The 26,139-nt window shown below is 45.8% G+C and overlaps 1 protein-coding gene across 1 annotated transcript in view; it reads left to right on the top strand.

Moving 5' to 3' along the window:
- The window catches only part of Anxa13 (annexin A13), a 78,943-nt gene extending 54,618 nt beyond the window's left edge, over positions 1 to 24,325 (top strand). Inside the window, exons 5-13 of the mRNA XM_052161554.1 lie at positions 2,457 to 2,551; positions 5,040 to 5,210; positions 9,348 to 9,381; positions 9,489 to 9,568; positions 11,448 to 11,516; positions 12,458 to 12,559; positions 17,711 to 17,786; positions 21,095 to 21,207; positions 24,181 to 24,325. Coding sequence (XP_052017514.1) covers positions 2,457 to 2,551; positions 5,040 to 5,210; positions 9,348 to 9,381; positions 9,489 to 9,568; positions 11,448 to 11,516; positions 12,458 to 12,559; positions 17,711 to 17,786; positions 21,095 to 21,207; positions 24,181 to 24,300 — 860 coding nt within the window. The 3' untranslated portion in view covers positions 24,301 to 24,325. The remainder of the gene's footprint in view (positions 1 to 2,456; positions 2,552 to 5,039; positions 5,211 to 9,347; positions 9,382 to 9,488; positions 9,569 to 11,447; positions 11,517 to 12,457; positions 12,560 to 17,710; positions 17,787 to 21,094; positions 21,208 to 24,180) is intronic.
- Positions 24,326 to 26,139: the final 1,814 nt, after the last annotated feature.

The following is a 26,139-nucleotide window of genomic DNA, read 5'->3' as shown; positions in this document are numbered from 1 at the left end:
AATCTACAGCAAGGTATCTGGACCTCCAATATTTGCTTCTCCCAAGTTTTGCCAATACAAATATGTTTGACTTAGTATTTCCTTCTCATTCAATTTATTTTAAACCCTTGTTATTTCACGAAACACAAGTTCACATTGTCATAACTATTAAATGTAAAAATGGTTATATGTCAGCCTTTCTAAGTCAGTTTTATACTTCCAATAATATGGCTTAGCAAAGACTATACTGGGGGCCCTGGCAGAAGCGTCAACTCCCCCAAGCTCCCAGTTATGGCCCAAGCAATGTAACAGTGCCCACTACCATTGAGTGACCACTGCCCAGGGCCCAGCCACTAGGTTCACAGCATCACATTATGCAATCCTATGATGACTGGTCCTAACTCTGGCTACATAACTGGCTAAGCAAGAACAGAGTAAACAGGAACTTGCCTCTTCAAGGCTTATGAAAGTAACTGATCTGCAGACAAATGTCATTACGAGAAGCTAAGTGAGCCCTGTGTTAGTCATCACAGAGATGGGTCTAGAAGAGCAGCTTGAGACCAAATTTCAGGAAGTCTTATTCCATTTCGGGATTCTGATCCAATCCTAGGAGTCATAAAGACTCATTTCAGCATTTAGATTATGAGGTGAGGTGAGACCAACATGGCGGAGATCAGTGCCTTTTATCAGGGAGACTAGAACCAGTCAGGACTTAACTTGGCAATGGCAGCAGAAGCGAAGGAAAAGCTCAGATGAAAAGCTATTGCCTATCTGTAGATGAACAGGTATGGTTAAGCAGCGAAAGCAAAGGAAACAGGGATGGATCCCTTAGGTAACATTGGATTTTCTAAGGTGACACAGTGCATGGAAACGAAATAATAACGCAGAGAACAGACTTAAAATTTAGCAAATGAATCTAACTAAGCCACACTCCAAGCAGCTTGGGGGACCTTGTAAATGTGGCCACGGGCTACTGGGAAAAGATGGGAACTCAGAGGAAAGAGCTGGGCTAGAGGACTTGGTCTGGAGCTCGGCTGAGGACAAGAAAGAGCTGTGATCATCTGACCAAGAAGACCACAACCAGAAAGGTAGACTGGAACTGAGGTCTGAGGGCAGGGAAAAGAAGGACCAGCCAGCATACGATGCTGAGAAGAAGGTGGGGGAGGGGTGGCAAGGGGGCAAACTAGTTACAGAGCTCAGAGCATAGAAAAGAGTATGCAGGAACCAATCAAATGTTCTTCCATGAGTTTCCTCATCTGTCATTAAAAACTAGGTGACCTCAAAAGTTCTATGTAGAGCTCACAGTGGCTGAGGGTGGTGGTATGTGACTGTAGCGTATTCACTCGCTGTTGAGCATCCCCTGCAGGGTGGCCTGGACAGAAGCCTCCATGGACTCAAGGCAGTGCCAGGTCCTTGGGCATTTACGCTTCTTGTGGTCTGTGGTATACAGTTCGTTTCTGCGTGCACGTGGACCTCTTTGGACTCTGTCTTTTCTTTCTCACATACCCTTGAACGACATGACCCCAGCTTGTGGGGGAGGGACTAGAGGTGTCAAAGTATTTTACACACACACACACAGAGAGAGAGAGAGAGAGAAAGAGAGAGAGAGAGAGAGAGAGAGACAGACAGAGAGAGACAGAGACAGAAAAAGAGAGACAGAGAGAGACAAAGAGGCAGAGAGACAGAGAGACAGAGGCAGAGAGACAGAGAGACAGTCAGAAAGACAGAGGGGGGTTATGGATAAGATCAACATTTAGTGAATTTGGGCTTAATCTTATCTGTTCAGTTATAAATACCTATAAGAAAAGGCACAAACCACATTCTTTATTAGGCTTTTAAAAATAACTGCATTGAGATATAATTCACATACTACATAACCTACTCATTGGAAACATACAGTTCAATGTTTACTGTACTCATAGTCATATGCAGCCGCGCCATAGTTGATTGATTTGCATATGGATAGAATCATGCAGTACATGGTCTTTTGTGATTTGGCTCTTTTTACTTAGTATAACATTTCCAAGGTTCATTCATATTTTTCTGTCCTTCTTGTGACCCATTAGTACATGACTCTATTGTATGGATAGTCCATAGTTTGATTAGCCATTTGCCTCCTGATAGTCTTTGGGATATTTTGACCGTTGGCTGATTTTGGCCAACGCAGTTCTGAACGTCCATGTTCAGGTGTCCTGCCAATTTCTTTATTCCCCTAGGAATTAAATTAGGGAACAGGCCTGCCACAGGCCTTTCTCCAGGAGTGACTCTCACTGCCCCTCACACAAGGTGAGGTCTCCAATATTTAAGGGGCAAGAACATGGTTTTCAGCAGAAGACAGTAAGCACCAAGTCCATCTAGTCCATTCTAGCCTCTGACCCCTTTTAATCCAGAGACGTGCCTTCTTCAGACCCAAATAACAAGAATCTCCATATCTGTTCTTGAATACTGTGACTTTGTTTCTATCTCCTGGACTTTAGGAACGGATGAGGCGGCCATCATCGAAGTCTTATCCAGTAGGACATCAGAGCAGAGGCAACAGATAAAGCAGAAGTACAAGGAGAAGTATGCCAAGGTATCCAGAGATGTGCTAGCCTCAGCCTCAGCCTCAGCCTCAACCTCAACCTCAGCCTCAGCCTCCTCAGCCTCCTCAGCCTCCTCAGCCTCCTCAGCCTCCTCAGCCTCAGCCTCAGCCTTCTCAACCTCAGCCTCCTCAGCCTCAGCCTCCTCAGCCTCAGCCTCCTCAGCCTCAGCATCAGCATCAGCCTCAGCCTCCAACACACACCCCAGGAAAGAAAACACAAAGTCAGAACACAGTCTGAGGAAGGGCATCTGGGACTTCTGACTGACTTAGACAAAAATTAACATGTCAGCTTAACACCTGCATGTCAGTACTCCTAAACTCATTGGCTTTTTAAAATCGACTTCATTCTTCTATTGAAGTTGCTCATTTTTGATTTAGTTTGGACTAATTACACATGATAACTTAGAGATGGGACAATGACTTGAAAACCAATTCCTATAAATGGGGATTTGTTTGTGTATTCAGCTGTCCTCGAGGTTCATATATCTTCATAAATCATTGGTACAGAAAACTTTCTCAAATTATTTCTTTTATTTTTTGAGATGATAACATAATTTCATCATTTCTCTTTCCCTTTCTTCCTCCAAACTCTTCTATATAACTCTCAATGTTCTCTTTCAAATCCATGGCCTCTTATTTCATTGTTGTTACACACACACACACACACACACACACACACAGTATGTATATATATATGTATGTATGTATGCATGCATGCATGTATGTATATATTCCTAAATACATAATGCAACTATTCAGTCTGTATAATGTTACTTGTATGTATGTCTTCAGGGCTGGCTATTTGGTATTGGATAACTAGTTGGTGTGTTCTTCCCTGAGGAAGAGTGTTTCTCCCACTCCCAGTTTTCACAGGACTCCTAGGGAGCTGAGGCTCACTTGAAATCAGCTGAACTTAGAGCCTCACTCATGCTAGTAAGCCTCTCTACCACTGAGCTAAGTCCCACCCCCTTTTAATTTTTATTTTGAAAAAGAATCTCCATGATTTTCCCAAGCCGACTTTGAACTTGAGATCCTCCTGCCTCAATCCCCAATAGTGGGGGATCACAGCCCCAAGACACCAGAATTATCACTATACAAAGTGAAAATCATTAGGCTATATTCTCATTTGTATTGATAAAGGCTCCATAGTAAATTCCTTAGGCTTTAGTTTCCTCAGAGATGGCATGAGAACAGTCACTTACTGCTCTTCTTAGATTTCAAACAGAAAAATCCCAGCACAAACCAGTAAATAGAAATTATGACAGTTCGATTGTTTCAGTTTTACAGGCGGGAAGGATAGTATACATATGGTCAAATGTTTATATGTTAACGAAATGTATTTAGCAAACACTTGGCGCAGGAAAGTCTCTTGGACTTTATTTGCTCATCTCCTGGGAACTAAAACCAAGGGTTAAAAAAAAAATACCCTAGAGGAGCTCAGATAATCATTTCTAAGTCCACACATCAACTGAGCTCTGAGAATAGCGATACCAAGGTACCACAGGTAGTTTTCAGAGAAGCCAGGACAAGAGTCCAGGTTTCTTGAGCCTGCTTCCTGGGTTCAGAAACATATAAAAACACCAGATTTGCTGTCGTGTTCATAAATCAAAAGACTGAGCAGATGGACTGCATTTCTAAATAATGCCTATCTGACCTGAAAAAAAAAATTTCAAATGTTTCCACGGACCCATCCTGGATAGTTTTGAGAAAGTCAGGCCTGCCTTCACAGGATTCGGTGTTAGCTGAAGTGACGTGAGGTTGAGGGACAAAGGTGTGATATCACCTGCCCTTTGACACAGCAGACCCCTATGTCAAACCCTCTGCCTTGTTTCCTCTCCCCAACGCAGAGCTCAGAGGTCTATCAGAGAAACCTCTGATTTCTGTTTTCTCAGGAAATTCTTTTTAGGAAGGAATAATAATATTCTTACATATTATATATTTACCATAAGTATTTTTTGAGCATTGAAGGTAGGCACTACTCTGAGTTTTCATGGATTCTTATTCCCCATACAACCCTGTGACATAAATAAGTCTTGCTATTCTCCCGTGTAGAAACACTGACCCTGCACAGAAAGTGCTAAGTCTTTTCTAGCTGAATGTTTGGGGGCAAATTCTTCATTTTCTGATATTTACTAGGTGGAGATAATTCGATTTATCTTCCAGCTTTGAAGGGATGTGATGAACTTCAGCTAGAAAAAAAAAAGCTCTCTGAACTCTAAAATGTTCTCTAAATGTTCTAGCATTTTATATTCATTTTGGGGCTCTGAGTGAGATGCCTCTCAGCCAGACCTAGGAGTAGGGGAGAGACAAACAGGCAACCGTGGCAACCACTGTCCTCAGATCAAGTAGCTCCTGCCCAGACCACTCCTATGTATGTCTACAGCAGGTGTCCTGTCCCCGAAGCTCACATAGCGATGTAGACAGACACCCACTGCTCTTCCCGTGACTCTCCCAACCAACTGCTCCGTGCTTCCTGCAGGACTTAGAGGAGGTGCTCAAGAGTGAACTGAGTGGAAACTTCGAGAAGACGGCTTTGGCCCTTCTGGATCGGCCCAATGAGTATGCGGCTCGGCAACTGCAGAAAGCAATGAAGGGCCTGGGCACCGATGAAGCCATGCTCATAGAGATCCTATGCACAAGAAGCAACAAGGTTAGTCCCAGCTGCTGGAGGACAGGTCATTCACGCATCACGCGTGGTTGAGCCCCGCGGGAGGAAGCTAATCCCCTGAATGGTATCCAGAGCGGACAGGGTGCCGGGCAGAAACATCGCTACTAAGCTTATGCAGGAAGAACAACTCTTCAAAGTCCTCCAGAGGTCAGTCTCTATGTTGCCGCCCTGGCTTCATGGAGGAGCTGTCAGTCCAGGTTTTGTTTTTCTAATGGATGCATATTTCACACAGAAGGCAGAATTCTATTGTATCTGCTCTCACTACGACTCCATAGGCCCTCTGCTGTGACCATCAGTAAGTAACCAAGTACATTCGTGTCACTGCCTTATACATGGCTATTACCTAGCATAGAGCAGAATGTTTCAATAATGGCCAAGGTGTGTGGAACCAAGGATTCCAGCGAACAGCCTTCGTGGGGCTAGAATCTCCCTGGGCAATTCTGTAACAGTAGTTTTCTGTTGCTTTATTTGGGGGGGGTTGAGGCTTGGGGGGTTCAAGGTTGCTGTTTGACTTATTCTCTTTTTTTCCTTTTCCTTTCCCTTTTTTCTGTTTTCTTTTCATTTTTTTGGGACAGAGGCTCATATAACCAAGACTGGCTTTGAATTCATTGTGTAGCTGAGGATGGCCTTGAACTCCTAATCCTCCTGCCTCTATCTCTGAGTGTTGAGATTATAGGCACACACCACCAAACCCAGTTTCTGTGATACTGGATATCAAACTGAGGGCTTCTCGCATGATAGGCAAGCACTCTACCAACGGAGCCACACCCCGAACCCTGATCCTGAGTCCTTAGTCCTTCTGTGGGGGCAGTTCTCCCCACAGATCCCTTGAGAATGCACTGCCCTTTTGGAAGTTGTTATGATGGGGCCACAGCCAACTTGTCTTTGGTCACCCAAGCCAGTAGAATTGAGAGTAAAGTCCACAAATCATTTCTAGAGATCCCCACCCTTCTCCACAACCACTGGAGTGGAGGGCATGGCCGAGAAAGTACCAGGAAAGCCCAACATTCTGAGGTTCCCTGGAGGGGACAATGGCGGAGGGTAAAGATAGCAAGGAAAATTGGAAGCGCGACTGTGACTGCACGCTTCAGTGTAATGGTGTGACCCCCGAAGCTGGCCACCTATTCCCTCTGCTTGACCAAAACTTAGCTCAGTCAAGTCCCTAGAGCACCACTAGGAACCAAACCACGACAGCACTCTCCAGTCCTTTGAATCTCTGGGCTTAACAAGATGGCTTCATTCCTTTTTCCTTTTTCAGTGCTGGGTGTATCGTGTAGTTTTATCTACCCCACTTTATGATCCTGGGTGGGCCACACTTCTGGCTATCCACCCAGGAAATCTTTGGATTCTCAGATGAAACACACACACACACACACACACACACACACACAAGCTTATCTTTAACATGCCTTACTGGCTCAGAGGCTAGGCACCTCTAAGCCTCCTGCAGCTAAAATGCCCTTCCCTCCGGTACTCCTGGCTAACCACCTTCCAAATCTACCTTTAACTTTGCTTCCCAGATATCTTCTGTGATGCCCACTGGTCTTTGTTGCCCAGGATGCTTCCGGGTTGCCCGTCCATGGGCCGTTTTCCCTTTCTCCCTACATCTTGGATGGTCTCCCCTGCAGCTCTGAGTCTGTTCCCTCTCTCCCCCAGTATGGGGATCTCCTTCCATTGCTCCCTGTGTCCTAACCTGTGCCCAGCTAGTAGCTGCTGGCATCTTTATGGATAGATCAAAAACCAACTGGGGACAAAGACCTTCAGCAGATTCCCGACTAAATCAAAGCATCATAACCACTTCCCTACAGCTGGGAATTGAACTCAGAGCCTACCCCTACCAGGCAAATGCTCTACCAATGAGCTGAATGCCCAGCCTCTAACCCTTCCATCTCAAGGAGATAGGGTAGGAGCTCAGAAGAGGGGTAGCACAGACCCACCTGAAGAATATCACTTCATATTCTCCATGAATGCCCACCCTTCCCAGAGATGCCAAGGTCATGGAGTATCTAATGTTAAGAGCAAGCAGTACCTGCTTATATGACCCATCGCTTTCCTTATTGTTTTCTTAATCTTAGCAGGGTTCCTTTAAGATCCAAGCTACCAGCAAAGTTTTTCTTTCAAACAAATAGACTTAGTGGTTTAAAAACAAAACAAAACAAACCAGGAAAACACAGAAAGTAAAGGTGGGGGTTTCAGGCAGATCCCAGGGGTAGGTGGAAAAACGAGGTGGGGGGAGCTACATAAGCAACAGTGTGAGCACTCCCACCACCTGGTCTGACTTCCCTCCCCCATCCCAGCCCACACCTGCTCACTGGTGCCCTCCCCATACCTCGTCCTCTCCTTTCTTTTTAACTCACTTAAGAGCGGGAAATACCAGTTCTGAATCACTGCTCACTAAAGTGAAAGTTGAGACAGCTCCGAGGTGGGCGACTTGACACAGAGTATGTAAAATAATTCCTGCCAGTACACATTCTAGAGGGAGACTTGCCCCGCTGACCTAGGGAGTTGTTTAGAGCATGGGCAAACTGGAAACCACCTAAGCAGCCACCGGAGAAGGCTAGATAAATCAACTGCGGCTTATACAGAATGAGATACTCTCTTATCCCTTCCAAAAAACACATCCGTGATCTGTTAGAGGCTAGCTTGGGTCGCCCAGACAACTCAGAGTTAAAAATAAGCCACAGAACAATAAGCACTGTTTCCCACTGCCTAAAGGTATGATGCAGGCAATAGTTCTAGAAGTTCTGTTGCTAAGATGCCTTTCCTAGGAGAGATATAACAACATCTTCCCCCAAGGCCCCAATGATAAACCAAGTACAATCCCACAAAGTTCACTCTGGGAAACTAATGAGTTTATTAGGCTTACTTATAGTTGGTGAGGGACTACAGGCACAAGTGTGGGTGGTCTTAAAGCATCCACACTGGAAGGTCTGTACCCAGCACAGATGCCCACTCCTCCATGGCTACACAGATACAGCTCCCTTCCCTAGTCCCCCTCAGCTTATATACCTCTAGCCTCTCCTTGATATTACCATTATGGTTAGGGCAGAATTACCTACAACTAGTTTGGAGGAGTGGCTATATATTTAGGTAAGGCTCCTATGACTCTCTACACCCCTTCTCCCATAAGAGAAGGTCAATAGTTGAATAGTCAGCAAACCCATCACGCCTTTATGGTGAGAACACTCAAAACCCTCTCTTCTAGCCATGCTGAAATATACAATAAATTCTTGTTAACCTCAGCCGTCCTACTGTGTCGACTAGAACTCCTCATGCCTATCTCACTGTGGATTGGTTACTTTTCGGTGGCTGTGATAAGATACCAAGGCAAAGGGGAACTCATAGCAGGAAGGGGATACGGTGACTAACGGATCAAAGCCCATGATGGCAGGAAGGCATGACGGCATAAGCAGACGGCATACTTCAACTGCGAATTTGAAGCAGTATAAAGTGAGGCTAAAAACCCTCAAAACCCTCTCCTAGTAACTCCTCCAGGAAGGTTGTACCTTCCCATAGCCTCCACAAACAGACCAAGTAACTGAGTTATAAAGGCCCAAGTTATTAGGGGACATTTCTCACTCAAACCACCACACACTGTAACTTAGCACCACCGGCCCCTCCCCCACTCCTATCCTTTCCATCCTTTGGTAAGCACCATTCTACTTCCTGAACCTATGAGGTTAACTTTTTTATGCTCTGTAAATGAATGAGTTCATGAGGTTCATGACTTTCTATGTCTAGATGATTTCGTCCAACCTAATATCCTCCAGGACCAACCATGTTGCCACAGATGACCAAGTTTCTTTTTTATGGGTGAATAGTATTCCATTGTATAAACATACTACATATTGTCTTCATTTGTCTGGTGATCGATTCCCCCAAGTTGACTCCATTTCTAAGGAGATTGTACGCATACACTACTTACATGTTTGAAATGCTTACCCAGAGAGGGCCATTTCATACTCGCAGACTTCTCACAGGACTGTGCCCTGCCCTGTAGGGACAATCATCTCAAGAGAAAGTCAGAAAGGCCTGCATCCGGAAACATATTCCTGCCTCATCTCCCTATTTCCTATTGACTCTGGGCTTAGACACTAATTGTTTCAATCATCTTCCTAGGAAATCATCGCCATCAAAGAAGCTTACCAAAGGTGTAAGTAACTTTTATTCTGGCTTTGGGTTGAGTATGTTTCTTTCAAAATATCACCGGGGATACAGTCATATACCTTCCCCTTTCCTTTTTTTTTTCTTCCTCAAAAGTATTTGGCAGGAGCCTTGAATCTGATGTCAAAGATGACACAAGTGGGAACCTGAGAAAGATTCTGGTGTCCCTGTTACAGGTGAGAAGAAACAGGCTTTGCCTACTTCATGATCTTAGGAATGATCGCTTGGCCATGTGCTATTGTTACACACAAACAAAAACAGAAAAATAAAACAGCAGACAAAGGAGAGAAGAATTTACTTAAAACATTCAAGAAGGGGTCAGGGATGCAGCTCCAATGGTGGACTGCTTGTCTAGAATGGAGGAAGACCTGAGTTAAATCTCCAGAACCATGTAAACTGGGAGTGACAGATCACATGGGTGATCTCAGTACTTTAGAGGTAAAAACAGGAGGACAAGAAGTTCAAGGCCGTCCTTGGCTACGTATCAAGTCTGAGGCCAGCCTTGGCTATCCAAGTTCACATTCCAAAAATGAAAACTGAGGAAAACAGTATTAGTGAGAGCCCAGGTACCATTGCTCTAACACCTCGGGACCTGGAAAACCATCACCTCCCCTACACTCCAGCTGACTACTTGAAGGGTACAGTCCCGTTAGCTGAATTCTGTCACTTAGCATGGATGCCTCCTTTGTTCAAGAAAGAAACCCAGATCCCAGAGATGGACAGCAGAGCTAGAAGAAACCAACCCAGGAACAAGAACCATCTTGCCTCAAACAGAGCCCTTTCTAAACACAACTCTGCTTGCTTACAGTATATTGCTAAAATCTAGACCTGTGGGAACCACAAAATCTTAGACAGGAGAGTGGTTCTTTTAAGATCTGACCCTTCTGTGATAGGCCCTGGGGCTCCAGACAGATGGCACCCAGTTCTCATGGACAGACAGACCTCTGTCCAGTCTTCACCATCTCGCCTCTCCCACTTGGGCACAGTGACAGCAGAGAACACGTGTGTAGATTTAACCATAGACGGAGGGTCGTCTCTTTAACTGCCCCAAACATAATAGCTCAATATATCGTGGTCTATTATCCACCAATGCCCATGGGCAGAGGGTACAGATATCTGTTAGCTAACTCCTTCCTAGAGGGTCTCACCCACCAGGATGAAATCAACATGTCAACGTGTCAGCTACCCAAGGTTCAGGGAGGTTTCATTTCTTCGGGGCCTGCTGACTGATGTGACTATTTTCTTGCTAGCTGTTACCCAGAAGTTCTGAGGACTTTCTCCAGATCCCTGTGGCATGTCCTTCTACCCTTCTCACCACCAGGACACTTTATAGCCAGGCAGCCTGCTTTCTCCAAAGCCAGCCACAAGAGTTCCTCTGGGATTTCCACCTCTGATCTTTAAGAACTCTCATCTGCTTGGACCAGGGGCCACCCAGGATAGTTTCCCTTTGGATTTCATTTGCCTGATTAAAGACCTGGATTACAACTGCAAAATTCCCCTCATGCTATCTGACATGATGTCATCATGAGATCATCCACACCCAGGGAAAGGAGATTACACTCTAGGGGTCAGGTCACTGAGGTCATTTCAGCACTCTGCCACCCAGCCAGGCCTTTCTTTAGACTTACATAGTCTTCCATGACCAGCTTTCAAAGTTCTTGGGCATTGGCTACTGACTGGTGGCATTGGGCATTTGAGGGGGAAGAAATCTTGCTTCCTAGTAGATTCCAGGTCACTATCAGCTTTCACTGAAGATGGTGGATTTAATGAATGACCTTTGTGGGGTTGGAGAGAGATGAGGGAGAGAGTAAGGGAGAGAGAGAGAGAGAGAGAGAGAGAGAGAGAGAGAGAGAGAGAGAGAGAATGAATTACAGAAATTAAATTGTTTTAGCCTTTTCCAAAAGATGGCAGCAAAGAGCAGGCCTTGCCACTCTGCCAGGCTGAGCTGAGACTCACCCTCCTCCTCCCCTTTCCCCCAAAGTCACAGGGCTCGCTTGGCTTTTCCATGGTCAAGCAGGTACTTGAGTTAATGGCAATCCGGGTCAATCTTTGTAGGCCAATCGCGATGAAGACGATACTGTGGACAAAGAGTTGGCTGGTCGGGATGCCAAAGATTTGTATGACGTAAGTATAGGCTTGCACCTAGCCCCACACATTCTTTTGGGCTTTGACTTATTAGTATTGCTTTAACAAGCATTTCTTTATTTCATGCAAATGAGAATTGTTTTGGAACGAAATGTGGCCTTTGATAATTAAATACTTCCTACAGTCTGCATAGATTGCATGCTAAGGTCTTGCTCCTGTTCTTACACTCAGGGGTTAACCTCAGATCTATTTTGGAACACGGGATGGTATAGATAATAATACAGGCAAATGTGTCACATATACCACGGGTTAGGAGCTTTAAATGTTCTGTACATTGACTTCTATGGCATGCGTGTTTTGTACTTCTCTGTAAGTGAGGCCTGCTCATGGTCTTATGGGGTCTCTCAGCTCTTGTCTTTTTAAAGGAATCAGCTGAAAGGCATAGATAGTTTAAGCAGAAGTTTATTAGGAAAGCAGACACTCCAAAGAGAGATTGGAATAGGATTCCAAATGGGACTCCCCAAAAAGGGAAAATCCCAAGTGGGGTCTGCAGTGAGGGTTTTAAGGATGTGTTGCATGAGATGGTAACTGGTGGGATAAGGTGGTACCTTTTCTCTCTCATGCCATGATGGGCCAGACCTCTTTTGGGGGATATTTCTTCCCAGGGACCTCTAGAAAAGCCCACAAGGTATAAACTCCAAACTATAATGTAAGTGATATTGAAATAAGACCTGGGGCTTTTGAGAACACACACCTTTGGTTGATGTGCATGGGTAGCAACAGGGAAGGTGCTCTGTTCTGATATATTGGGAACAACCTCGCCTCAGATTCAAGGATGCTCGGCCACAAAGTGACATTCTGACACAGCTACAGCGACAGTTGTAGTTTTCTACATCATGTTTAACTGCAATGCCTATCCAGCAATGGATGTTTCGTGGTCTGCACCAGTTCTTATCACGCTGTTTGCACCCGGCCCTTAGGCAGGCGAAGGCCGCTGGGGCACCGACGAGCTGGCCTTCAATGAAGTCTTGGCCAAGAGGAGCTTCAAGCAGCTTCGTGCCACCTTCCAAGCTTATCAGATTGTAAGTAGTGAAGCCTTGAGGCTTTGTCCTGACACTGTCCTGAGCTATTTCTAAAGGAAGCCAAGATCTGGGATGTGGCACTGAGTTTTGGAGCCGGAATCATTTACATCAGTAGTTCTCAATGATAGGAGAAGGAAGGCCCAGCAGACTGCTAAACACACACACACAGAGCAGGACTCTGCAGAACTGACCAGCCTCAGATGTGGGGCTGAGGTTGGCACATTGTGGGTTACAGCAGAGCCAGGACAGCAGAGAAGTGTCATGTTGGGGAGCAAAGCTGTACCCTTAGAGGGGCCAGATCCAAATCCTGGTTCTATTGACAATAAGTGACTAGCCTTCCCTCCTTTTACGTGAGACAGAGGTTGTGGGTAACATCTCTCACAGAATGATCTTACATGTGAGGTCAGAGGCAGGCTCAGAACCATATCTGACATGTGGCAAGCACACAAATGCTTGCTCTTGTTTTTATGATTACAATTTATTGTCAGCCTCCCAGGAGAGAGAGATGTGCTATACCTCAGGGAAAAAAAAGGCTCCTGAGGAAAAGATGCATAAATTATGTTTTTAGTCTCACTCTCACCATGAGCCAACAAAATAAGCTAGTTATTTCAAGGTATTTAGTGATAAATCCTTTTCAGAGGGAAAATCCTTTATTTACAAAAAGCCTCCAGGGAGTTTCTGATTTCTTTTGTCTTCTCTTTTGTTTTTGGAGAATGCTTTTACCTCTTCAAAACATTCCTATGCCCTGTGCTTGATTTCAATTTCACAACAGTATCCTAACTATCATGTGGGCTGAATGGCTATTTTATGGTGGCCCACAACTGTGTGGCCCACAACTGCTGGACAAGGCCAGTCTGCAGAGCAAGGAGCCATCTGTAACTTATCAGGACCACACAGCAAGTCGGTAGCAGAAGGGGACTGAGAACTCCAGGACTCCCCGGCTGAGTTCCTACCTCAGCTGGGGCTGGCTGCTCCTCTCTCAAAATAGCCTCCTGTGCCTGCTGCCAGGAGATGAAAAGACAAGCTTTGGAACTGTAGCCTTACTGTATGCGAGCCTCCAGGGCCCCCTGCTTTCAAATCGTGCCCAGTGTCACGATCAAAGGCAGAGGCCCCTATCCTCTCCATTCTTGGGGCCTGAAGCCTGTGGCCAGTGAGCTGGAGGACTTATCTGTGATCTATGTCCTCTTTCCACGTCACAAGGACCACAGATGGGGTTTCTTTGGATGACTGACATTGGTGATCCGTACAGAAACATAAATGTGCGCTTGCACACGTGCTCTCTCTCTCTCTCTCTCTCTCTCTCTCTCTCTCTCTCACACACACACACACACACACACACACACACACACACACACACACACTTCAGGAACTAGTGACTCCCTCAGTAAAGCAGTGAAACCAACTAACAAGGACCCAGCCCATTGTCACAATGCTCCAAGCAGCAATATCATCACTACCTGAGAACCCATTAAAATGAAAATTCTCAGTCCTCTACTTGGTCCTCTGAACTCTACTTCCTGAAGGTTGGGCCTTGAATCTGACACATGCTAAAGTTTGAGAAGTCAGCTCTAGGCTTAACCTTGACCAGGTTGTTGGGGTTCTGTGCCTCCGTTTCCCCAGTTGTAAAATCAAGTTAATAATACCTACAGGATTAGGTCATATTAGGTTTGATTAGTAAGGATTCAATGAATGAACAAAAGCAAGCACTTGGTGCCTGGCCTGTGGTAGTATTCTGCAAACCCTGGCAGTTCTCAACCATGGCTTCCTTTGTAAAACAACAGTAACAATGGACAATTAGGGAATCCTGTGATTTCTTGGTCATTTATAGGACAGCAGCTCCACAGCTTGCTGGATTGTTGCTGATCTTCACTGTTAATTTGTTTAAGAGCTGGCCCTGTCCCTAGACACCAAGCCCTGTAAGGTTTTGATAGTCATTGACTAAAAGCACAAAGATACCAGTGTGCCACCACTGGCGTGTTACGTCCTACACGGTCCTGGAATAGAGGTGAATTTAATTTTTGACACTATAGCACAGATTTGTTCTTTTTACCTGCCCCACCTCTAAGCCCAAGTCTTTAATTTCTGATTCAGCTCACAGTGCCGGATCAGGTAACAGAACCACTCAAACTGCCACACCATGCAAAATGATCACAGTCCTGATTTTATTAAGCACCAAAGACTTAAGAGTCACACGGCCAAACATAAGTTCTGCGAGCAGAGATCAGCAAGAACAGTGTGTGCATATAACCACAGCCCAGCCTTGCCACTTCTGAGCTATGCCCTCGCTACTCAGCATCTTTGAGTACATAACCCTAAGTCCACTCCAGAGGCTTTGACCCTTACACTGTGGCATGCTGTTGATTTGGGGGAAAGCGTTTGAAAAGAAGAACATGCGTCCTCTACTCTTCCTGTAAGTTCCTTTACAGGCACTGAAGCCCATTTATCTAGTATCCAAGATTAGTTTGGTCCAAAAATCAGAAAGAGCACTGTAAAAAAACAAACAAACAAACAAACAAACAAAAAACAGGTATTGCAAGAACTGAAGGGAAAAGTTTGCAAAGGAGGGTCCCAATAGCATGGGCTATCCCGCTGTCTTCAGACTCTATTCAGGGGTCCACACAGATCCCTAGGCAGCTGTCGATAAGGGGAGAAGCAGGAAGAGAAAGGACATTGTGAGACTATGGCCTCCCGAGAGATACAGAAACAAGACCCCCTATTATACCACACACAGAGAGATAGAGCATGGGACTGATGCTTAGAGCCGCAGCCAGAAGCCCACCTCCCGCCTCCGCAGAAATGTACTTCCCCACTTGTGTCTGCTTTGGAGGCTGAGAGGCCACAGAAAATTGAAAGTCACTGCTCTGACTCAGTCCTAATAATAGAAACAAATAGGTGTGTGTGTGTGTGTGTGTGTGTGTTTGCTTTGTGTTTGGTTTTTTGTTTTGCTTTGTTTCACTTTTTAAACCCAGACCTGTGCGAACAAAATGTCTTCGTGAAATACTGTCTCAGTCTGCACGACAAAGGGGAAGTGGTACCCATCCCTTCCAAAGCACTGACTCCCACATCAAACCTCAGAAAGGTGGCGGCAGCTCAGAAAGGGAGAGCTTGAAAGTTCCTGTTCCCTTGGGATCTGGTGTTCTAGGCTTCATAAAAGACTTCCAGAATGAATGGTGAATGGTGGGGAGGGCCCTTGTCAACCCCCGACAGACACACACAACCCCCCCCCACACACTGTCCTTACATCACAAAGAATATTTGTTTGCCTTTGTTTTTCCGATAAAAGCCCCAAGCTCTACCTGTGTGTACTCAAATGTCTCAATAATTTTGAGGATCGATTGTTTCCTGTCCTCAAAGACAATTTCTAAGAAAGAGACAAAACCCCTCAAACCCAGCAGAGCACACGCCTTGCTCTTTATTTGCCTTCCCTGAGCTTGGCCCTGGCAGTATTTGTGTTAAGGATAGGCACAATTTACTTTAACTTCAGTTTCTGTAAATATTTGAAAAGAAACCTAATGTGTAAATACTGCGCCAAGTGACGTGATGCAGTAGTGACCGTAGAAGACCATCACCAGTCAGTCACCCAGCAGTAAACGGAAGTGGTCGGCCCCTGCCTTCCAGCCCTTGGAGCCCCATTCTATTATGAATCATGAGATCAAGTTCCATCGTCAACTTCATGGCCTCTCCTACTTTACCCAAACTGCAAGTGATTGGGTCCACAGTCCCAAGACAGGTGAGAAGAGAGAGCCCCGGGCCAGAGTTTCAGCCATAGTCTCCTGGGAACTCGTAACAGAAAAGGTAGAAAACGAACTAGAAACTAGGACACTGTATTATTGTTGCAGGCTGAGCATATGACTCAATATATAAGAACGCTTGATGAAGGAACACGAGACCCTGCATTTGAGTTTCACACCCACTTACAAAAGCCACCAGGAGTGGTCACGGGTACCTATAACATCAGAGCTATGGCAGAGAGATAGAGTAAGAGACAGAAGGGTCACCTGGGCTTGCTGCCTATACCTAACTCTCTGTTCAGTAAGACACCCTGTCTCAAAAATAAGGTAGAAAGTGATAAAGGGATAAAGTAGAGTACCTCCACTGGCCTCAGTACACGCTGTCTGTGATGGGTGTGCTCTCTCTGTCTGTCTCCTCTCTCTTTACACACACACACACACAGAGAGAGAGAGAGAGAGAGAGAGAGAGAGAGAGAGAGATACATATATCATACATATACACTAAAAAATACCATTATAGTGTATATATACATATATGTATATATACACATATATGTGCATACACACATGTATATGTATGTGTATGTGTATGTATATCCAGTAACCAACAGGGCAAAGAAAGTCTGCAACGGGCGGGGTCCACAGTCCTCCTTTCCCTCCAGGGTATCAGACACTCTTGCTAGGCTGGAAGGAGAAAGGGGAGTAGTGCAGGGGAAGGGAGGAGTAGAGGGGGCTTCTTCGAAAAATCTTAGCCTTATTGATTTTTAGGCAAAGGCCTTCTCTGAAGACCTGGAATGAAGCAGCAATCTGGGAAGGTCTCAACTTGTTCGTGTGTCTTTATTTGGTCTGGGTTTGGATGCATATGCTGTATGGGGAGTTAACCAAGGCTTCTACACGTTTGGGGAAGGGTGTGGGCATATCTATAAAGGGAGAAGGTCATTGGCTGAAGGCTAAGGCTACTGAGATGCCTCACTTGCATGGGGAAGAGTTCCAGGTGCTGTGCTAAGTGACTGACAGACCTGGTTAGGGCTGGATCCTTGGGTTAAGTGCTCAGAGGCAGGGTGAGATTCTAATCTCAATTTTTGAGATTTCTGGGGTTTGGACGTGCTCCACCTTACCTGTCATGCCAGTTCCTCTTGTGGCACAATGGACATGCCCCCACATACATCTGCTATCGCTCCACTTCCTAACTTTACCGGTGAGAAAATGGGAACTAAAGAAATGGCATTGTTGGAGTCAACATGGTCAACTGCTCAGCAGTGAGACCTCTTGAGAAGGGGGACGACCATCATGCCGTGCAATGCAAGAGGCAGGACAGGCACCCTTAGGGTCACAGCACTAAATCTGGCACTTTTTCTAAAGGAAGCTGAGGCTGACAGCAACCCCTGCAGTAATGCCTGGGCTTTGTCTGTCTCTCCAGCTCATTGGCAAAGACATGGAAGAAGCCATTGAAGAGGAGACATCAGGAGACTTGAAGAAGGCCTATTTAACTATAGGTAAAGTAAAATTAGGAGAGCACTGCCCCAGAGTGGGCTCCTTGGAACCGTTCAGAGAGATGGCGGGGGTGGGAGGGTGTCTTTTTGACTTGAGTCGTTTTGGAAGCACCACATCTGAGCAGCACTGGGCAGAAGGTGGATGGTAGCTTTTGTTCCCCAGGGAGCTCCGAAGGTGGGTGTGTCCAAAGTGAAGCAAAAAGGCAGGTCTCTGCACTCTGTTAAAGACTCTACACCGACCAGTCACTGGAGCCAGACTACACCCCAGGACCATTTGCAACACTGGGCAGCCAGCTCTCTCACTTGGAAGGTGACTTCTGAGAAGGGACCTAGCTGTTAGCAGTCAGCAAGCAATCCTGACACTGAATGCCTGATCCTATAGAGCGCATCTAAGTGAGGTCCAGCACAGTATCTCCTGTGATTGTACTGGGAGTACGGGTTCCCGAGAGCATCCATCCAAAGCCTGAGCCTATCACCTCAGCTCAGCGAGCAGTATGCACTTTACGTGACACACACTGAAAAGTACCCACAGTTAGGCCCTATGGGCAAGTTTCTGCAGCGTGCCTGATGGCCAGAGGGTTTCTTTTTCCACTGGATTCCCTTCAGTGTTCTCAAAGAATGAGGTCTGTTTAGAACCAGAGGGGAGAGAGGCTAGATCTTGGCCACACCAAGCCAATGCCAGGACCTTCTCTTCAGGTGTTGCCCAAAGGCAGGAAATAGCAGAGATGGGCACGGAGCCATGGCTGGCATGCCCCCGTTCCCTTTTTGTAAGTCTCTGGAATGAAGACATTGTCCATTGTCTGCATTGCTGCGGTAGGGAGTCCAAGGAACCATTGCCAATGGCACAGGAATGGAGGGACGTGTCCCCTCGAAAGAAAACGAACCAAACAAGCAGCTCTGGAACCTAAAATATGTGCTTCTTCTGCCAAACCCCTTTGTGGCATTCGGAGGATGTTTTGTCCTCGCTGTCTTATTTTAAACAATGCCAGCAGTTGAACTTTTCCCAGCTACGCTCATTTCACATTCAAATTAGCGACCATCGATTTGATGGACAGAACTCTAAATGTTACCAACGCTACCCATGCTCCACACGGAACACACTTCCATGTTCCGTGTGGACAGCTTCTGGGCTTCATGATGGATCTACTCAATGACTTGTTCTGGGGGTCCAGACCTTTACCTGTACTTGTGACATGAGGAGCAAGAAGACCCCAGAGCACAATCAGAAGACACCAGTGCCACCATTCAATGGCAGTGTCTTCCTGGTACCTGCCTGGCTCAGAGCTGTGCTCAGTGTATGATCAGAGGCGTGAAAGACCCAGGTCTTTTTCATAAGGAGCTGAATGCCCACAAAGAACACACACACACACACACACACACACACACACACACACACACACATACACACCAATCTATTAAGCAACAGTGAAGACAGAAAACAGATAGTACATATGATTAGGAAGAAGGAAAAAGCCAGGCCCTAGAGTTGAAAGCTGTGTCAATTGGACTCATAGTTTCAGAGGTAAAAGTGCACAGAGAAGACACTGAGAGTCAACCTCACAAAGAAATGGCTTCACAGCTGTGTTTCCTAGATATCCCCAACCCTACTCTACCTACCTCATGAAGACATCACCTTACCGCTCAGATCTATAGGGGCTGAGATCACATGATCACCACCATAAACACTTCTTCAATGGGGCCCATAAACCATCTGCTTCAAAAAGCTCCTGTTAGGAAAGTTTCCTGGACCCTGCCCAGGTTTACCACAGAGAAACCGGAAGTCGGACAGAGCTAGGAAATCCACCATTACAAGCTCCCCGTGATGGTCCTATGCCTAGTAAAGTTTGCGGAGTCCCACTCCTCAAAGGCGAGATCAGGGTATGGTGGTAAACCATGGCTGCCACAGCTTCCTCTCAACATAAACAGTTTTAGTACAGATATTCCCTAGCTATCCTGGCCCAACCTTTCGAGGGATTCGTGCTACTTGCTACTAACAGGGAGCGCCGGCCTTTGGACATCCATCAGTGCTGAGTGTCATAGGAAAACTCTGTGGATGCCAGCAGCTCATATATAGACTGAGGACCACAACAAGTTTTAAGTATATACTTGATAAGGTAGCCTGGGGTTTCCTACCCACCTCAAACCAGGAGTTTGGGACTATCGAGATGAGACACCTGACCCTTGACTTTTCCACTGAAACTTGAGTGACTGCTCTCTGGCCTGAAAAAGGGAGACTTGCTCCTGACCAGGGTTCTGTTCCTCTCCCTTGTTCAGAAACATCAGCCACAGGTAGTGATCTAGGAAATGAAAGCCCTGCTCCAGTACAGATAAAGGTTTGAGTCACATGCTTAAATTGAATTTAATTATTACTATTACTAACGTTGGAAAAACTGTTGTAATTCTAGCACTGTAACTCCCATCTGAGGCAGGGGGATTGCTTGAGTTTGAGGCTAGCCTGGGCTATAGAATGAAACCTTATCTCAAAACAAAACCCACATGAAAAAAAGTAAGACCAGTAATACCAGTAAGCTTTCTAGGAAACTGCCAACAACCTAAAGCGGAAACAGTTCATTCCTTTTCAGCATGCGTAGTGTGGATGCCTGGCAGCCTGGGAGAAGGGGTCGGAAGTGCTGACCCTCCTCCATTGAGGAGGGGCATCCAGTTGACTGGTTGACGAGTAAACACCAAGTTTCACCAGCTTGTAAATAGAGCAAAGATAGCAGGCAAGGGGAGGGCAAGAAAGGAGTTCATGGCAACAACAATAGAGAGGGGATCCTTATCAGTAGGGACAGACAGACATCTTTGTCCCAAATAGCAGATGAAGGCTTCTGGAGACCTGCAGATGGTAATGCAGAAGGTATCCAAACAAATGTAAGAAGGAAAACAAAGGGTGTAGACGTTTCTGAACACAAGAAAGCAGGGTGTGGTCCAGCGAGCAAACCTCAATATGCAGTTCTATTATGGAAGGCTACTGGCCAAGCTGTGCTCCCACAGAGCCCTGTGCTAGCCCTGGAGATTCCACTGTGTAGCCTCAGCTATGTCCCCAGGCCTTGCAGAGAATAGAGGCCATCCATTTTCCTCGTTCTGCAGTGGTCTTGACTCAGCTCTGGTTGAAGAAGCATGCTATACAGACCCAGGGAACCTTCTAGATCTCATGTCACAACAGTTAAAAAGTCAGATCCTTCCAAGCCTCTGCCTGTCAAATCCAGAAGTCCCATGGGTAGCTGGGACACGCTGTGCCTGTACGGGTTCCCTGTGTTGTCCCACAGACTATGGGAACATTTCACACCTTCCTTTTCCCTCCCTCCTAGTGAGTTGTGCCCAGGACCTTGAGGGCTATTTTGCTGACCTACTCTACAAGGCCATGAAGGGTATGGGGACAGATGAGGAGACGTTAATTCGCATCATTGTGACCAGAGCAGAGGTAAGACACACTTGGCTCCAAAAAGGGGACATCAACATCATTTTCTCCCACTGGTATCATTGGTTACTGTTGTTGTTGTTGTTGTTGTTGTTGTTGTTGTTGGACTATTTCTTGAAAACTGTAAGACAAAGACAGCCCTTCCCTTCCCAGACTATGCAGAACACATTGGACTCTGCTTCAGCCTTCTTGCTTTTTATTAAAATACAATACTGAGAGTTGCTTCTATTCTTGTCATCAGTGGCTCCAGTGAGCTGGTGGCACTCTCTGTGTAGAGAGGAACTGTTGGGGCTGTTCCAAGGTTGCACAGCTACACCCAGCTCTATTTTAAGGAAGACAAACCAGAGCCATGGAAAGGGGTCACCCCCATAGCAAGACAGAGATAGTACACAAATGATTTCTTCACTCTTTATCTAACGGAGCGCACCTTACAAGTACGATTTTTCAGAACAACGAAACAAAAAAACATCAACCCCCCCCTAAAATTTCAACAAAGCAGTTTCTTGGTTTTTCATTTTCAATCCAGACCCTCTCAAAAAGCCATTTTAGACACTTTTTCTGATGATCATCTTTCCTCATCCAAACTTAATGGCACAGAGAATACTAAAAAGATGTTTATGCACTACGACGCAAATATTAACACTTCGCATATAAAAAGACTGGGGCTCCTTTTGCTCCCTAAGGACAAGTCTGCACACACATACACACACACACACACACACACACACACCCCTGCAGAGAAGAATGTGAGTGTCAGAAAGAGAAGGGTAAGAGTAGGCAGAAACTTGGAAGCAGCCAGCAGGCGTCACAGAGAGTGAGCGCCTGGGGCTGTCAGGCCTTGGTCAGCAGGAGAAGTGAACCTAAGGGGAAGCGGCAGGCATGTCCCCCACTGCTGTGTCAGAAGCCTTGGACAAATGAAAGGAATCAAGCAGTTAAAAACCACAGACATCTTTTAAAAAAATGTTCGGCCGAGAGGGAGAGGTACCACCCCCAAATCTGACCTATGCCTTTCGACAAGCACTTAACAGCTGACGTTGTTTTTAAATATAGCTTTGCAGCAGCAAGGCAAGTTCTTTCATTTTTTATTTCTGTGCCTGGAATTTCTCCCCTTCCCCCTCCTTCATTTCCCCCACCCCCACTTAATCATGTGAGCAGCCTCTTTGCTGTTCTTCTAGAATTTGCTTTCTCTCCTCGGTTCTCAGTCTCTCTTCCTCCCCTCAGACACCCTGCCTTGTCTCTCCAGCTCTGAGCCCCTCAGCCCCTGCTGACGTTCCAGGGAGCTCTTGAGAGCAGCGGGGTTCTATAGACCCTTCGAGAGATTGGATCCCACCAGACGGGCTGTCAGCATTCCATGTTCACTCCAATATAGACCCCACGATGTTCAATTCTGTCTCTAAATAGACCACGTGTGAGTGTGGGTCATATCTCCATATGTGGTCAATCTCTCTGGAGCGCTTCAGACCCAGCACATATATGTTTCGTGGATCTTCCTCTAATCTTCCACGTGGACTAGAACCAAATGCCAGCTGCCCAATCCTGCACGCCATCATCCTGCCCCTCCCCCCAGGACTGGGCAGCGAGCTGGCCAGCTAGAGGACGTCCAAGCAGGTCCTCCAATCGTCTCTCCATGGAAAGCAGCATCCACAGCGAACAACTCCTTACTCTCTCTGTCCCTCTCCTACCTTCTCTTCTTTTCTTCCTCAGTGCAAGCATACACTGAAGCAAGAGAAGGGAAACAGATGCTTGTCTAGGGTTTCTAGGCCGGCCGCGCTGCAAGGCAGAGCTCAAACCAAAACCAAAACAGAAACCTAAACTTTGTTTCTTTGTAAGACTTGCTTTGTCCAGTCTGGATTTTTTCCCCCCTGGAGTAGCTTTCCTCTTTGCAGCTGGAGGAAACCGAAGCAGGACAATGCTGTCTGTTTTCCTCCTGATCTCCCTTTAGCCCCCGAGGTCTTAAGCTTTCTATGAATTAGACTCAAAAGAAGACCAACAAATGGCGATCAGTTTGAAATGTGTTAACTGGAACTATTATTCTTCCTGATCTGGTACAAGGAAGATATTATTTCTTTTTTTAAATTATTATTGATTTTATGTGTGTGGGTATTTTCGCCTATATATCTATCCATGCAACATGTATGCCTTATGTCCGGGAAGACCAGTAGAGGGCATTAGATTCCTTGGGTCTCTACCCCAGAACTGGAGTTACAGACAGTTGTGAGCTGCTGTGTGGGTGCTAGAAATCAAACCTGGGTCTTCTGGAAGAGCAGTCAGTGCTCTTAAAGGCTGAGCCATCTCCCCAGCTCCCAACGCTTAATTTTAAACCTCCATCTGGAAAATCATCTTACCTTTCTACCAAACACTGTCTATGACTTGGAAAACCACCTCCCTGTTTGTATACCACTCTGCAGCCCAGAATGACCCCTTTCAAACACCTATAAAACATTCAAAAGAAAAATATCTTGTAACACATGAAAATATGTGCAGTGTAGGGGGCTGGAGAGCAGGGTCAGTGGTTAAGAGCCCTGGCTATTCTTCCAAAGGACCCAGATTTAATTCCCAGCACCCACATGGCAACTTACGAAATGTCTGTAACTCCAGGTCCAGGGTATCCAACACCCTCACACGCACGTGCAAACAGACAGACACTAATGTACATAAAATAAAAATAAATAAGCCATTTAATAACTTTTTAAAATATGCGATTTAAATTTTAGCTTCCACAAATAAAACTTTAATGAAATCTGTGCATGGGTGTGTGTATACATACACACATAAAAAAAAAAAAAAGCCTATTTTTAGGGAGCTAAAGTAGGCTTTCCTTTGCTTATCTTCAAAATGGAAATATAATGCCAGCTGAGCTCCCAAGGGATGTTTAAATGCATAATCAATGAATATGGTAGCGTATGAGAGTGTTTGCCATTTACAACACACACCCCATAGATGCTGTCACCTACACTGTTGTCATCCTTCCCACAGGTGGACCTGCAGGGGATAAAAGTCAAGTTCCAGGAGAAGTATCAGAAGTCACTTGCTGACATGGTTCGCTCGGATACCTCTGGGGACTTCCAGAAACTGCTGGTAGCTCTCTTGCACTGATCCACGCCTGAGGAGAAACCCCCCATATAGGGATTCTTCCTCAGAACAAATCAAATTTGCAAATGGGTGCAAACCCTTCACCTCCAGGATTGTTTACTCCTCAGTTTCAAAGGAGCCCCAGGCCACGTTGTTGAAGAGCACAGCAGCCACCCCAAGGGCTTGCACAGCTCACCGTGAATGCTGGCTTAGCAAGATCCTAAGCTGCCTCCCAGTCTCCCTTTAAATGCTTTCTAAGCACAAATGAAATCAGCAGTTTGGGGGGGGGGAACCCTGAACATTTATAATAAAATGTTTAGAAAATTATATGCCTTCCAGATGTACAGAGCCAAAGAGGAGATTAGATGGCTAACGCGGAGTAAAGAGGAGATTAAATGGCTTGTTTGTTTCCCTTCTGTGTGTTCAGCCTCAACGCCGTTCTGTTAATTACAGTTACGGTTCGTGCCTCCATCAGCTGCTTCGCCAAATTGGCTTGATGAACTTGGGCTCTTGCCTGGGAAGCAGAGACCTTGTGAAAGCCAAATGTACTGGGGAACTGCAAACATCTATTAACAATCACCGGGGGTGACAGTGAAGGCCACCATGATGAAAGAGATGTCCTGCCTGTGTGAAGTGCATCGAGACATAAAACTCACTAACTGTGCCTGGTTCCACTGGGTTTTCTTGTTTCTCTAGACATGGGGCTCACTTGAATCTTCCGTCTGATCTTCAAATACATTTAGGTTAAGCACAACGCCGATGTGATTGCTGTCAGTGTCCTGTCTCTAGGGTGGGTTGATTCTGCAATAATAGAATCTCTGTTCCAAGATGCCAGTCTTGCAGTCACATGGAGTCATTCAGAGACTATCAAGTTAACTTGGACACCTTGGGCAAGCCATCAAAGCTATCCTGTCCTAGATGAGATCTTCGCCTGGCACTGCTAAGTACCACAGTTTCATATTGAATCCACAACCCTATGAGGTTAGTATGACTTCCGCGTATGAGTTAAAGACATGAAGTAACCTGGCTAAAAGTCATTTGTAAGCAACAAAGTTGGGATTCATCTCACAAGCTGGACGGCTGCAGAAATCGTGCTGCTGATCAGGTTTCTCAGAAATGTGCCTTGCAGGACATGTGTGAGAACGAGTCAGTAGTTGTTCATTGCTCATTCTTCTACCTTCTGCTCACTCTGGTGAAATCCACTGACACAAAGGTAAACAGAACATAGGCTGCTTCTGATGTAGTATCTTTCCAAGTCAGCCTTGAAAGGAATGACTCTCCATCAGTATGTGGAATGTTGTCAGTATACTAAGAAGAGTCAAAGTGCAGAGAATGTGTGTCTACAGAATGCTCAGGTGTAAACGAGGTATCTGTATCACACCTCCTCCCATCAGGGCTCAGGGAATACCACAGACAAGGAGAGGAAAAGACAAAGAGCCACTGTGGCAGAACAATGGCTTCCAATATGACATAGTATTGTGCTCAGGAGCTCGTAGAAATTATGGTTGCCTACGTAAGATCCACACATGATCCACACAGAGGAAGTCAGCTCTGCAGCACAGATGGGATAGGAGCACAGGAACCCCATTCCTACCTTAGGGACTACTGACGTGTTCTTCAGGGCTGTGGCTCCTAGTAAACTGAGAGGCCGAGAAACATTAATGGACATTTTTTTGGGATATGGGCATTATGGAAAGGGCAGGCTAGCAAGGCTACCTTGGGGTTGCTGAGTTTGTATTTTGACCCTAGGAGCAATGGGTGTGCTCCCAAGGTAGGACTCTATGTTTTGACCACTGGTGGCCATAGGTGATATCTACACAAACAAACAACATGATCAGGTCTGGACCGTTGGGAATCATTGGA

Source organism: Apodemus sylvaticus, chromosome 17 (genome assembly GCF_947179515.1).
Source record: "Apodemus sylvaticus chromosome 17, mApoSyl1.1, whole genome shotgun sequence".
Taxonomy (NCBI): Eukaryota; Metazoa; Chordata; class Mammalia; order Rodentia; family Muridae; genus Apodemus; species Apodemus sylvaticus.
The sequence above is the reverse complement of the archived record's forward strand: the minus strand, read 5'-3'. Positions and strand labels throughout refer to the sequence as shown.